Source organism: Mixophyes fleayi, chromosome 2, assembly GCF_038048845.1.
Source record: "Mixophyes fleayi isolate aMixFle1 chromosome 2, aMixFle1.hap1, whole genome shotgun sequence".
In the NCBI taxonomy this organism is placed as follows: domain Eukaryota; kingdom Metazoa; phylum Chordata; class Amphibia; order Anura; family Limnodynastidae; genus Mixophyes; species Mixophyes fleayi.
In genome coordinates, this window is record NC_134403.1 from 183,052,679 (window position 1) to 183,065,367 (window position 12,689).

General features: G+C 38.1%; 1 protein-coding gene across 3 annotated transcripts in view; it reads left to right on the forward strand.

Moving 5' to 3' along the window:
* RPH3AL (rabphilin 3A like (without C2 domains)) overlaps window positions 1-12,689 on the forward strand; it is a 260,901-nt gene that overhangs the window by 229,934 nt on the left and 18,278 nt on the right. For all 3 annotated transcript variants that reach the window (XM_075195060.1, XM_075195059.1, XM_075195061.1), the window contains exon 7: window positions 7,273-7,386. In XM_075195060.1, the coding sequence (XP_075051161.1) occupies window positions 7,273-7,386 (114 nt within the window). The remainder of the gene's footprint in view (window positions 1-7,272; window positions 7,387-12,689) is intronic.

The window sequence follows — 12,689 nt, forward strand, 5'->3', positions numbered from 1 at the left end:
GGGTGCTGGGAGTCGACGCATGCAGGAAATAATGATCAGCTCCTCACAGAGCAAGCTGTCTCTTTGAGGCCCCTATGTTAAAGTTTCTGGCAATGATATATTATTCTCATTTGTAATGTAATTTCATTCAGTGGTAGCAAATAGATAACACTCCTCTCACAGCCAGATTTGTTAAATCAGATTAGAAATGTGATTTCTGATGCTCTCAGGTAGATGTTAAAATGGCAATGTTCAGGCTTGACGACCAAAATGAATCAAAAATGTAATAAAAGATGATGCCACTTGAAATGAGCTGGTGTGAGGGAAAAATTGTGTGACAGCCTGAAATGCAGCCTCTTTGAGCTATTACAATAAAACCTGTCACTAAAGGTTAGTGTCTTTCTACTGATGAGGTCAAGTCCAGTAGTCTTCCTGTAATAGGGACAGCAGTCTCTGATGCAATACAAGGCTATGAAATCTGCTATATGTGTGCAACTATCCATCCCCTTAGAGAATTGAAATGCAAATTATTTTTAATAACCTTTACAGCTGTACATAGAAATATGTGCATATATTGTGTCTAAAATATTATTGAAAAAAATATTTTTAAAATTAAATACTGGAGTGATTTAATGATATGACTACACGGTGCCATGGTGGGAAATATAGGGTGTACACCAGCAGATAAGGGCCTGACGCTGGAAGACTCTCACATCTGTCTCCCTTTTTTTCTGCGTTATTCTTCCCTCTCCATTCTCTCCATCACAAGATTATTCATGGATACAAAAACAGCACATTTGCATTATATATATATATATATATATATATATATATATATATATATATATATATATATTATTTATTTATTATATATATATATATATATATATATATATATATATATATATATATATATAATATACTCAACAGAAATGTTAACGGAACAAAGTGTCAACATAAACATAAACCCCATTGTTCCGAGACATATTTAGTCTCTCTTTTTTTTTTTTTCATTTATCCTATCTTGAAATTGTTTAATGGTGATTTACATTTAGACCTGTAATCTGCCTTAAAACTAGGTACACACTACACGTTTTTTTCGTCCAATAATCGGCTCAATCAGCCGACATACGACCGCTCGTTCAAAAGTCGGGTCAGTGTGTGCAGTGACACGATAGTCGAAAGTCTGCCCAAATGGACAGTTGTCGCCTCATTTGGTTGGTCGTAACGTTTAATATTTTCGTTCCAATCTCGTTTCCGTTGTGTAGTGTGTATAAACTTCCGACCGATGTGTATGAAATTGCAATTAATGCTCACGACAACATGGCTGTAAAAAGTCGCTAAAGGGACGTCAGCTCTTCCCTTTATCTTCTAAAACAAGGCTAGTCTGTATGCAGTACATGGACCAAGCAATCGGACCATCGATCGCATGTAAAATTGATCGGCATAAAAAGTTGGTGGAAAATTCTGTAGTGTGTACCCAGCTTAACTTACAATAGTCTCCAATTTTCTTGTTTGCAGTATTATTTCAGATAATATAATAAATATAAAACACATAACAAGCACAGTGTTAATATTTCATAAATATTTTTGTTTTCTGATTGTCTCCTTAATTGAAGTCCTTAGACAATCAACTTTACATTGTCATTCTCTATATTGGAGAACTTGACTTCTATTTAATATCCCTTTTATAAATAATCACTATTTCTTTATTAAGTAGAGGATTCAATATACTATTTTAATCAACAGGATATACCCCATGTCATATATCATTTTGATTGTAACAGCACATACATAATTTAACCACTTCTCACACCAGATGCCAGAAGAAGCATCAATGTCTTATCCATTTGACAATCTAGAACCTAAAATGATAGCTATCAGAGCAAAGGCAATCAGACATTTGCTAGTGTAACTTTGCTTTTAATTGGAACATACAAAACAAAGATCCTCAGGCACAGGGAGAGGGGGAAGGGGATAGAGAAGGAAGGTGGGAGGAAAGAGTCAGGAGCATATGTAATATTTTATTGAGGGGGACAGTCCACCTTTGTAGTTACATAGATGCTGCCACTTTACAAACCATACATGTAATATAAACACAAGAAATATACCACATTACATAACATACATGTAATATAAACACATGAAATATACCACATTACATATCATACCATGAATTCAAACTGTCCCAATTTCAGTGGGACAAATCTGATTTTAGGGCTCTGTCCTGCTCGGGGACATGTTAGTCCCGCGGGTGGGAATGTTGAGGGAACGAAGGTATGTAGTGGACAGCTTAGTGCATTACAGTGCTAGACAGCTCTCTGGGGCATGGCAATGTCCTAGTTTCGATGTGGCCACATGTACATTTGCGAACTTAATGGAGGGGAGAGCATGAAGGCTGCCGGGGAAGATCTTTCTCCTTTGGTGCTCTCCCCATCGGAGAGAACAGCTAATGCCATCTTTATATGGCATTAGTTATTGGGGTCAAGCTCTGAAAAGCTAGTCTTTTCGGAGCTTGATAAATTGGCCCAGAATGCAGTTCCCATTGAGAATTATGAGGACTGCAATTTAATGCGATATTTAGCTTAATGCAGGCGATATCTATGATATCTCCTGCATTAGCATTTCTTTAAATAGCGGACGTACTTAATATATGCCATTTCCGCATGGTCTAAGGCTTAACTAATAGCCCCATAAACTCTTAAGATTAAGTGATAATGTAGCAAAATTTGTCTGCAGCGCAGTATAAAACCCTTAAGACAGATGGGTCTGTTTACAAATAAGTGGTGATAGAGCAGGTTTTCTTTCGCCACTTATCGCAGTGTTAGAAAAGCTCACTGTCTGTTCATGCACACACACTACAACTGGAGGAAGCTCTGACTGGGGATTCCAATTCCACTTAAAAGAATAAAAAAAAGTAAAAAAAAATAAATAATAAAAAAATAATTCTATTAATATCTCCAGCTATTGCTGAAATGCCAATACGAGGATGTCAGGAGTATATATACCACCGCAATCCTTGTAAAATAGGCTTCTCCATTCTTTGAATCAGTGAGGAAGCTGTTGCCAGAGAAAGCCGTCAATCTCTTGATAGATAGGTAGGATCCCTATCTCCAGCAAAACACCTATTCTTAACACCTATTCTTAAAGTAGCCAATGTAATCACAGATTTAGCCAAACACTGAATGCAGCTAATTAGCTAAAATACTTTATCCTAACACTCTAGCTATCATACCATAATACTATCATACTGTTATATCTTACACCACAATTCACACATACTGAAACAATTGCCAATCACTAACTACGTTTTCATGTAGTGATCAGAGGGCCATTATGTAGCTCATTCAGAAAAGCAATAAACATATTATTTGAAGACTTACAAGTTCCTTGTGAAAAGTTTACTGTATTTGTAAATATTTCATTCTACTCACATAAAATATTAAGCATTTTTTTATTTAATAGCATAAACATTGTAGAAGTTTTGTGTGTACTTGTTTTGGTGCTGAATACACGTGACTGGATAAGGTTAAATCTGGTTTACCAGTTTGTAGATCAATAAATGAATGATCAGCAAATGCTAGAGAACGTGATCCAGCACGTTTAAAGAATTAAACTGCTAATTGTAGGTGGAACTGTGAATAAACCATCATTACAGCCACATAGAGACTGTGCTGTGCTAAAGGTTAATGCAGTCTACACACTACTTTAACTAATAAATTGAGGAGGAACATTACATGTCTTACATATTTAGCATAGTTCTCTGACGGGCTCAGGTCGCTTGGGTGAGTATTACCACTTAAAAAGCAGCATGCAGACACCCACAATTACGAGAAAAGCGTGGCAAATGATTTTAGCAAATGTACTTTGTGTATGTAAATTTCCACTCCAGCCTTGCTCATATAATTGTAACCCGCAGAAAAGGTCATTTTCCTAATCAGTAACTCGGAGAATCATTCCCCGATCACATATCTTTATGTTAAGTTTATAGTTAGATGGCATATATAATATTGGAACCATTTCTACTAAACAATGTTAGTGTAACTAACTATATAAAGAAATAGAGGCATGTTATAAAACTGGTGGTAGATTGTCCTTAAAATGCAAATTAAATTCCTAAACTGATATAAAACACAACTTTTACCACAGTTTACCGCTACTTTATAGTTCTAAACTCAGGTACAAATGGTGGTACATTGTTATGGAACGTGAAGTTAAGTTTTAAGCATTATAAGGACAGTTTATCTCTGCTTTCTGCTATCATGGTGGTCATAACAGGAAGGCAGTGGGTAACATTACGGAAACTTGCCAGGTAATTTTGCAAGGCGATGTAGTTTATCAATGGAACGAACTTTCAAAAAGAGATAATGAAAGTTGTAAATCTCATTTTCATGCAGAAGAACTGAAATACTTACAGCTTATTTCCACTATTTTTTCGATTACAGAAATGTAACAAAGAGAGATATCAATTTGTCTTGGCTGCAATCTTCAATAAAATATTACAGTTGTAGTACAATATTATAAATCTAGTTTGTATTATAAGTAAGTCCTTCTCTATGTGGATTTTTTTCATAAACCCATTGAACATTGCACTGAAGTACATTCAAACTGTTTAATATGTGTTGTTTGGCTAAGGACAATTTCAAAATTCCCCAGTGAGGTGTTTGTTGCTATTGTGACACATCTATGATTTAATTGCTAGAAGAGTTTATTAATCTATTTGACAGCGCACAGCAACCATGTAAAGATTATGATCAGTTTAACTCAGTGAGGGGCACCATGAAGTAGCCTTCTAAGGGGCTGCATATATAAAGGAGAACTGCACAGTGCACACTCTCCTTCATTGGGTATGCTGCGTGACCACTCAACTGTTCAGATGAGGTCACATGATGTGTAATTCGGCTATCCCCATTCTTATAAGATGGGGAGCAGCCATCTGTGGGCCGTAAGAGAAGGCTCAGCGGGCCGTCTGTTGCCCATTACTGGTTAAATTACAAGAACCATGGCCCATCTAGCATTCACAGGGAACACATTGTGCACTTAGTGATTATTAATTCCTATGTAGACTTTGACTTAATGTTTGGAGAATTCAAGTAGTATTTAATATGTGTGTCAATATTCCAAAGCTCTTTGAACCCCTGACGCTAAAAAGCACCCACATATATAAGTCCTAAGGATGTGGGATGTATGTTGGTCCTCTTTCATTAAAATAGGACCTATAACAACATAGGTGATAGTGTATCCTGTAAAGTACATTATAAGGATATTGAAAGCATACCAGAGGTATGAAACTGCATGCAAATCATAGAATTAAGACATAACTTTGAATATCCTTATAAAGTTATAAACTAGTACAGGGTATGTTATCCCTTATAATGACAAAAAATGAATCACGTGAAATACTACTTCATGCATTTATACTGGATAATTTTAGAGAGACTAAATTGTTTTAAAATATCTTTAAGACAAAGAATTAAAAGGATGTTTGAGGGGAGGTAAAAAGCCTGATTCATGTCTGGATGTATGTCCATTTGCGTAGCGTATCTTGCGTGAAATAGCTCTGCGCATTCTCAGAAACTGACATTACACCAATGAACGCAATTGCATGCAATTCATATCTAAAAGCAAATGACATTTAAGAATCCCTGTGACTTGAGAGGTGGAATAGGGAAGGGATGGGACGGACTAACTTAGGGGTGTCCAACGTAGATGGCGTAGATGCGGATGATTCAAGTCCTGTGTTTGTAAGTACGCTAATTTTCACCCCTATCTTTTGCACAGGTGTAAATGCAGGTGTAAATGCATACTGATAGTCTTTGAAATAAAAAAGTATACATATACGTGCCACTAGTTATCACAGAACAACATTATGCAACTAAGATATACTGTAAAAATGCATTGTATGTACGGTAAGCATTAAAGTCAACTTTATCTAAATAATGTAAAAAAAATATATAAAAAATATTTAGATTATACTGTTAAGTTATTTTATTTATCACATAAAAATGTTATGTGTTGTGATGCAACCTTTTATTGTACATATGCAGGTGTGTATACTGTGGTCTGTCCCGAGTTACCATGTAAGGCAAGTACTGTTTAGGCAGAGCGTACTTATGCCCTGATTTAAATTGAAATGTTTCTAGAGATAGTTCTGTGCTCTTTTTAAAAATGCAACTTACGTACAAGTTGTGTTCAGACATGAATTTAGGCCATACTTGCTAACTTTTATAGCCTGTCCTCTGGGATATACCGGAGGACAGGTCATGTGACGCGATCGCACCATTAAGCCCCGCCTTCCGATATTCAATGTATAGTAGGGATCCACGAGGATCAGTGAGATTGCCTGCTCTTCCGGGGAGCCTCCCGGAAAGTCCAGGAGAGTAGGCAAGTATGATTTAGGCCCAAAGTGAGGTGAAGATGGAAATGTTGAAAATACACTTTTTGCATACCTCCCAAAAGGCAAGTCCCCGGCAGCAGGACAGGGCTCATGACCAGGTACTGTAAAGTACTAGGCTGCCCATTAGATGTACGCCCCAAAATTCCCACCCACGGGACACACATGTCCCAGGGCAGGACAGATGCAAGATACTCACATGCATATGTGCGATATCAAGTCCCATCAAAACGGATGCACAAAGCAAAATTTAATAAATCTAATTTACAACTATTAATAATACAACCATTATTACAAATATATGTAATATAATTTGTTGTTTTTTTTTTACACAAAATGCATATATCAGAATGTTCTTAATGCGTACTGTATATAAAATGCATTTTTAGAGTTTCTCTTCTTTGTAAACACATGTTCAGTCATCACATCACTCGGCACTTATACCTGCCCTGTAGCTGGTTCAAGTAATACAACCAAAAACCATGTACCTAAGAGATGCCCAGAGCTTGAACCAGCGAATGAAGACTTCTGACCTGCGTAATATTTTACAGCAGGGGTGCATTACTCCTTAAAATACCTAAGTGCTTTTGATGACCACTGAAGTGATGATATCAAAAATCATTGTTTATACGGATATTATATACAGGAGTTTATACATATATTAACATTACATATACATGATAAAGTTATTTTACACAGAAATGTATAGCTATATTATTGTCTAATGTGTACAGTGTTATATCCATGTTATGCATGGTTGCTGTTTATTGTCAAACAGAAAAATAACCTTATAGCAAATAAACTGGATTAGCTAACATCAAATAAATTGTCATCCCTTAAACCAATATATACAGCATTCAATATTACTGCATTAATCAGGCGATATCTCCTTTTTTCAGTGGCATCTAGTGACAGCGAAAGTGACTCGGAATTAAGCTCATCAAGTATGGATGACAAAGCTTCCACATTAAACTACAAAGATGACAAATGGCAAAAAAATAGGACAGATTCTGGTAAGTTCTATCTAGTCAGAGTGAATGCAATACTTTCCAATGGTCTGAAAAATTATATAGAACTGCAAATAATATTTAGACTTCATGCTTTCAAAATTAATATCAAATTAGCCTCTCTTTTCCGTAGCCAACTTAAATATGGTAATAATGTGGTGTAAAAACAAGATTATGTTCATTTATGATGAACATTTTATTATGATTAAGGAGTGTCTTTAGGAAGCACTGTTAAATCAAAACTTTGGTGAAAAATGGTTATTTTCTCCAAATAAAAGCTCTGTTAATACTTCACACAATTTATCAAAGTGTTAACACAGATTTCTCCGGAGTTAACCCAGTTTTCACCATTTATCAGCGTCCCCATAGGGCTTGTGTAGTTTTCTCCAAATAGTTAAAGCCACCTGCCGCCAGAGAGGAGATCAATACTAAACAGAGGTGTTTGTGCTCCAATCCCCCATATAACCCCCTATTTCTCAGGTGGGCTCTGTTTGATTCTGTATACACAGGCACACCTGTAAGCAGCTGCTGGGCAAGAAAGAGTTATACTATACAATACTAAATAATTTGGGGACTCAACAATTTGTGGCTGGATTAAGGTCTTTAAATGAACTTTCAAGCAGTATCGCAGAAAGTTCACTTATAGCGGGAGATTCATTAAGGTTTGAACTTGCAGTTTTCACATCAGTCGAATCAAGTCCTATGTCTTTCACTTCTCTGTACTTTTTTTTTACAAAAATAAGAATCCATTTTTCACGCATTATCACTCAAGGTGCTACATTCTCTCAAAAAAGTTTACACCTCAGAAGGTGGTGAAAAGTTTTAAACATCAAATTTTTTGCAGGATATTTTACAGAACATCAAATAAGCACCTCAAAAACAAAACATTCTAAAAATGATTTTTAGACAAAAAAAATCAAATAAAGAAAACAATTTATCCCTCTCAAATAAAACAAAAACTAACAATGGTACAAACTGTGATGTCAGATTGGCACAGATTGGCCCAATGATATGTATATGTGGCACGGAAGGTGCAGTGTGCTGAATTTACGTAACCGGCAGGTCTTTGAAGAGATGATGTTCGATTTGTGTCGTTAAATTGCCTATATGTTATTATTATTATCACTATTAGAGGATATATATTAAATTGAAGTTCAGTGTATATATATATATATATATATATATATATATATATATATATATATATATAATCAATTTCTAAAGGTGGGAGCATGAGCACGTACCCATGGGTGGTGTTTTTTGTGGGTCCCATATGTGTAGGACTTTATGTAGGATGCGATTGGAGCAAAGTAAATTAAACTATTGAATTGCTAGAGAAGTTAATGGTGTCAAGTTGCAAAACGCAAATGATGATGGCAGAACATTGCAATGGTGAAATTACCAAAATAGTGGTTCAAGCCAGTGACCAGGTCCCTGCATTGTCTGGCCGCTACAGCTGTAAATGTACTCCAGCGCCGGGAGGAGTTAAATATCTGGTGCGGGACTCCGTGTGTGTACAATAGTGAATGAAAATGTATTTAATAAATTAAATATGTATGTGTACTGTGCGCTGCAGTTGAGGGAGTAAACCCCATCGCTAGGCGCTGTGGAATATGAAAAATACATGTAAAGTAATTATGGTTATTGTTTGATGTATAGGCGCTGCAGCACCGGTAGTTAACCGGCGTTCAATGCTGAAAGAGTTAGGAGTGGAAAAATGTGTAAAAGGTTTACAATGTAATCTGTTATTATCGTAGATTTGTAAGGCGCCCCAGTGCTCCGCAGCGCCACACAGTAGGGAAAACAGTACATGTATAAAACAGAGACATACAAGGTAAACAAAATAAATGCAGACATGAAAACAAAGGGTATGAGGACCCTGCTCATTGGAGAGCGTACATTCTAAGTGGAAGAGGGCACTGCTGAAACAAGAGGAGCAAATGTGGCTCAGAGTGGAGATTGAGACAGTTGTGAGGGTGCATTAGTGTGAATAGTGCTATTGAGGATAAGGTCACCTCTAAAAAAAAGAGATGGTTTTTCAAAGAGCATCTTAAGATTTGAAGGCTGTGGGAAAGTCTGATTGAGCGTGCTAGGGAATTCCATATGTGGGGAGCAGCACCGGAGACGTCTTGTAGGCTGGAGTGAGAGGTGGTTACCAGAGACAAGACAAGACGAAGGTCAGAGGTAGATCTAAGAGGGTGGAAGGGAGAGTATTTTGATATGAGATTTGAGATGTATGTAGGGGTAGTGTTGTTGAGGGCTTTGTAGGGTGTAGGTCTTTGTTGGGTGAATAATTTGAATTTGATTCTGGAGGACACCGGGAGCCAATGTAGGGATTCGCAAAGTGGTGGAGCAGTGAAAAAGGAAGATTAATCTTGCAGCAGCATTTAGGATGGATTGAAGTGTGGATATATAGGTGTCAGGAATGCCAGATAGCAGGAGGTTGCAATAATCAAGACAGGAGATGATGAGAGAATGGAGAAGAGTTTTGGTAGCATGTTGAGTAAGAAAAGGGAATATTCTGGCAATGTTTTTAAGGTAGAGTTGACAGGACTTTTTGACAGGACTAGTTTTCTGTTTTACACATAAGTTAAATACTGACTGTTGTTTCATGTAGCACACAAATATCAACTTTAAATTTCAGTGTACAAATAAACTATGAAGTATTTGTGTGCTACATGAAAAAACAGTCAGTATTTAACTTATGTGCAAAACAGAATACTAATTTTCAATTTTCACCCCTTGCATTGTAACATGGTTTTGTCCAGGAGACTTAAATAAGATATTTCTTAATTTAAGATCCTTAATCAATCAGGACCTTCGTCTTTAGTTACTGGAGAGAATAAATAAAGGGTGAATTGAGGAGTGTAAATAAAGGTGGGTAGATTGAGTGGAATGAGGAAATATCTAGTCGAATGGTGTCAATTTTGTCTTTGAAATAGGTGGCAAAATCATGAGCAAGAGAGGAAGGAGGAAGAGGTGCAGGTGGGCAGAGAAATAAGTTGAAGGTGGCAAAGAGGTGACGTGGGTTGGAAGACTGGGTGGATATTAGAGATTTGAAAAATGTTTGTTTGGCAATTGAAAGAGCAGTGCTGTAAGATGAAAGGATGAATTTATAGTGGAGTAAATTGGGATAGGAACGAGATTTTCTCCAGTGGCACTCTGTAGCGCAAGAGCACTTTTGCAGGTAGCTGTTTGTTGTGCCAAGGCTGGGGTTTGACTCGTCAGAGACTATATGTAGTAGCTGAAGCTGCATTGTCTAGGACTGAAGTGGGGCTGAAGTGAGTTTTTTGTTATAGAATGAGGCAGCCTGATTAGGACAGGACAATGCAGTCATTGGAGAAAATAGTTGTTGAGAAGTGGATTGGGTTAAGAGTAATTAGGTTTCGTTGTTAAATAGATGAATAGTGTGGACTTCAAAGAAAGAGAATGAGAGGGAGGGTTCAGAGGACATGACTTGGAAGGTGCAGCTTGGAGAGAGTAGAATGCCTACTCCACCACAGTGGCGGATCCAGGGGGGGGGGCGATCGGGGCCGCTCTGATTGTGTTTTAAACACAATCAGAGCATCCGGGCAGCACACTGTCCATACCTGTCACTGCTGAACGGACCTGCACATAGTATGCAGCCGCCGGCAGCCTCAGATGTAAAAAAGGGGACGGGGCCTAAATCGCCCCCCCTAAATCGCCCTGGGTAGAAGAATTCTCTAGATCCGCCCCTGCTCCACCACCTTGTCTCTTTCTGGGTCTGGGAGTGTGGCTGAAGGAGAGTACCTCATAGGAGAAAGTTGCAGGAGATGTAGTGTCAGAGGAGGTGAGCCAAGTTTCTGTAATGGCAAGGAAGTTGAGGCAATAAGTAATGAATAGATCTTGAATGGATGTAAGTTTCGATACACACAGATCTGGCCTTCCATAGTGCACAGGAGAAGGGAAGAGAGAGTAGTGGAGATATGTGGATAAGGTTGGTGGGATTGGAAATATAGGATGGATGGAACGGTTTGGGGTGGAGCGAGGAGCATGAGCAGATAATGGGGATTGTATGGGGCCCAGGGTTAGGCAAGATATCACCAGCAGCCATGAGAAGGAGCAGGGTCAGTAAGAGGACCCGTGAGGAGGATTTGTGGGTATGAGGTTTATTTCTGTTTATTTATGTATGTATCTGTTCATTTCTGTTTATTTAAAATATATATTTTAAATGAAATGTATCTATGTGTAATGCGTGCCAGTAAGTGATGAACAGCGCTGAAATGTGTATGTATATAATAGAGATGAGCGCACTCGGATTTCTGAAATCCGAGCCCACCCGAATGTGTCGGATCCGAGACAGATCCGGGTATTGGCGCCAAATTCAAATCTGAAACTGAGGCTCTGACTCATAATCCCGTTGTCGGATCTCGCGATACTCGGATCCTATAAATTCCCCGCTCGTCGCCGCCATCTTCACTCCGGCATTGATCAGGGTAGAGGGAGGGTGTGTTAGGTGGTCCTCTGTCCTGCTATATCTCGTGCTGTTCAGTGCTGTGCTGTGCTGTGCTGTGCTGTGCTCAGTCCAGTGGTGCTGTGTCCTGTGCTCTGTCCTGCTGAGTTCAGTAGTGCTGCTGGGTCCTGTGCTGTGTCCTGTTCAGTCCAGTGGTGCTGTGTCCTGTGCTCTGTGCTTCTAAGGGCATAGTTATTTCCCCATTATTCCCAAGTTTTTAAAAAATAAAAAAAAAGTTATAAAAAAAATTAAAATAAAATAAAAAAAAAAAAAATAATTATAACCAAATTTGCAAAACCAATCCAGCAGTATAAGTCCATTGGTACTGCAATATTACCAAGTTCACACATTCTGCAGTATCTTGTGCTACATATAATGGAGACCAAAAATTTGGAGGATAAAGTAGGGAAAGATCAAGACCCACTTCCTCCTAATGCTGAAGCTGCTGCCACTAGTCATGACATAGACGATGAAATGCCATCAACGTCATCTTCCAAGCCCGATGCCCAATCTCGTAGTACAGGGCATGTAAAATCCAAAAAGCCCAAGTTAAGAAAAAGTAGCAAAAAGAGAAACTTAAAATCATCTGCGGAGAAACGTAAAGTTGCCAATATGCCATTTACGACACGGAGTGGCAAGGAACGGCTTAGGCCCTGGCCTGTGTTCATGACTAGTGGTTCAGCTTCACCCACGGATCTTAGCCCTCCTCCTCCTCCCCTCCCCCCTACAAAAAATTGAAGAGAGTTATGCTGTCAGCAACAAAACAGCAAACAACTCTGCCTTCTAAAGAGAAATTATCACAAATCCCCAAGGCGAGTCCAAGGGTGTTGGTGGT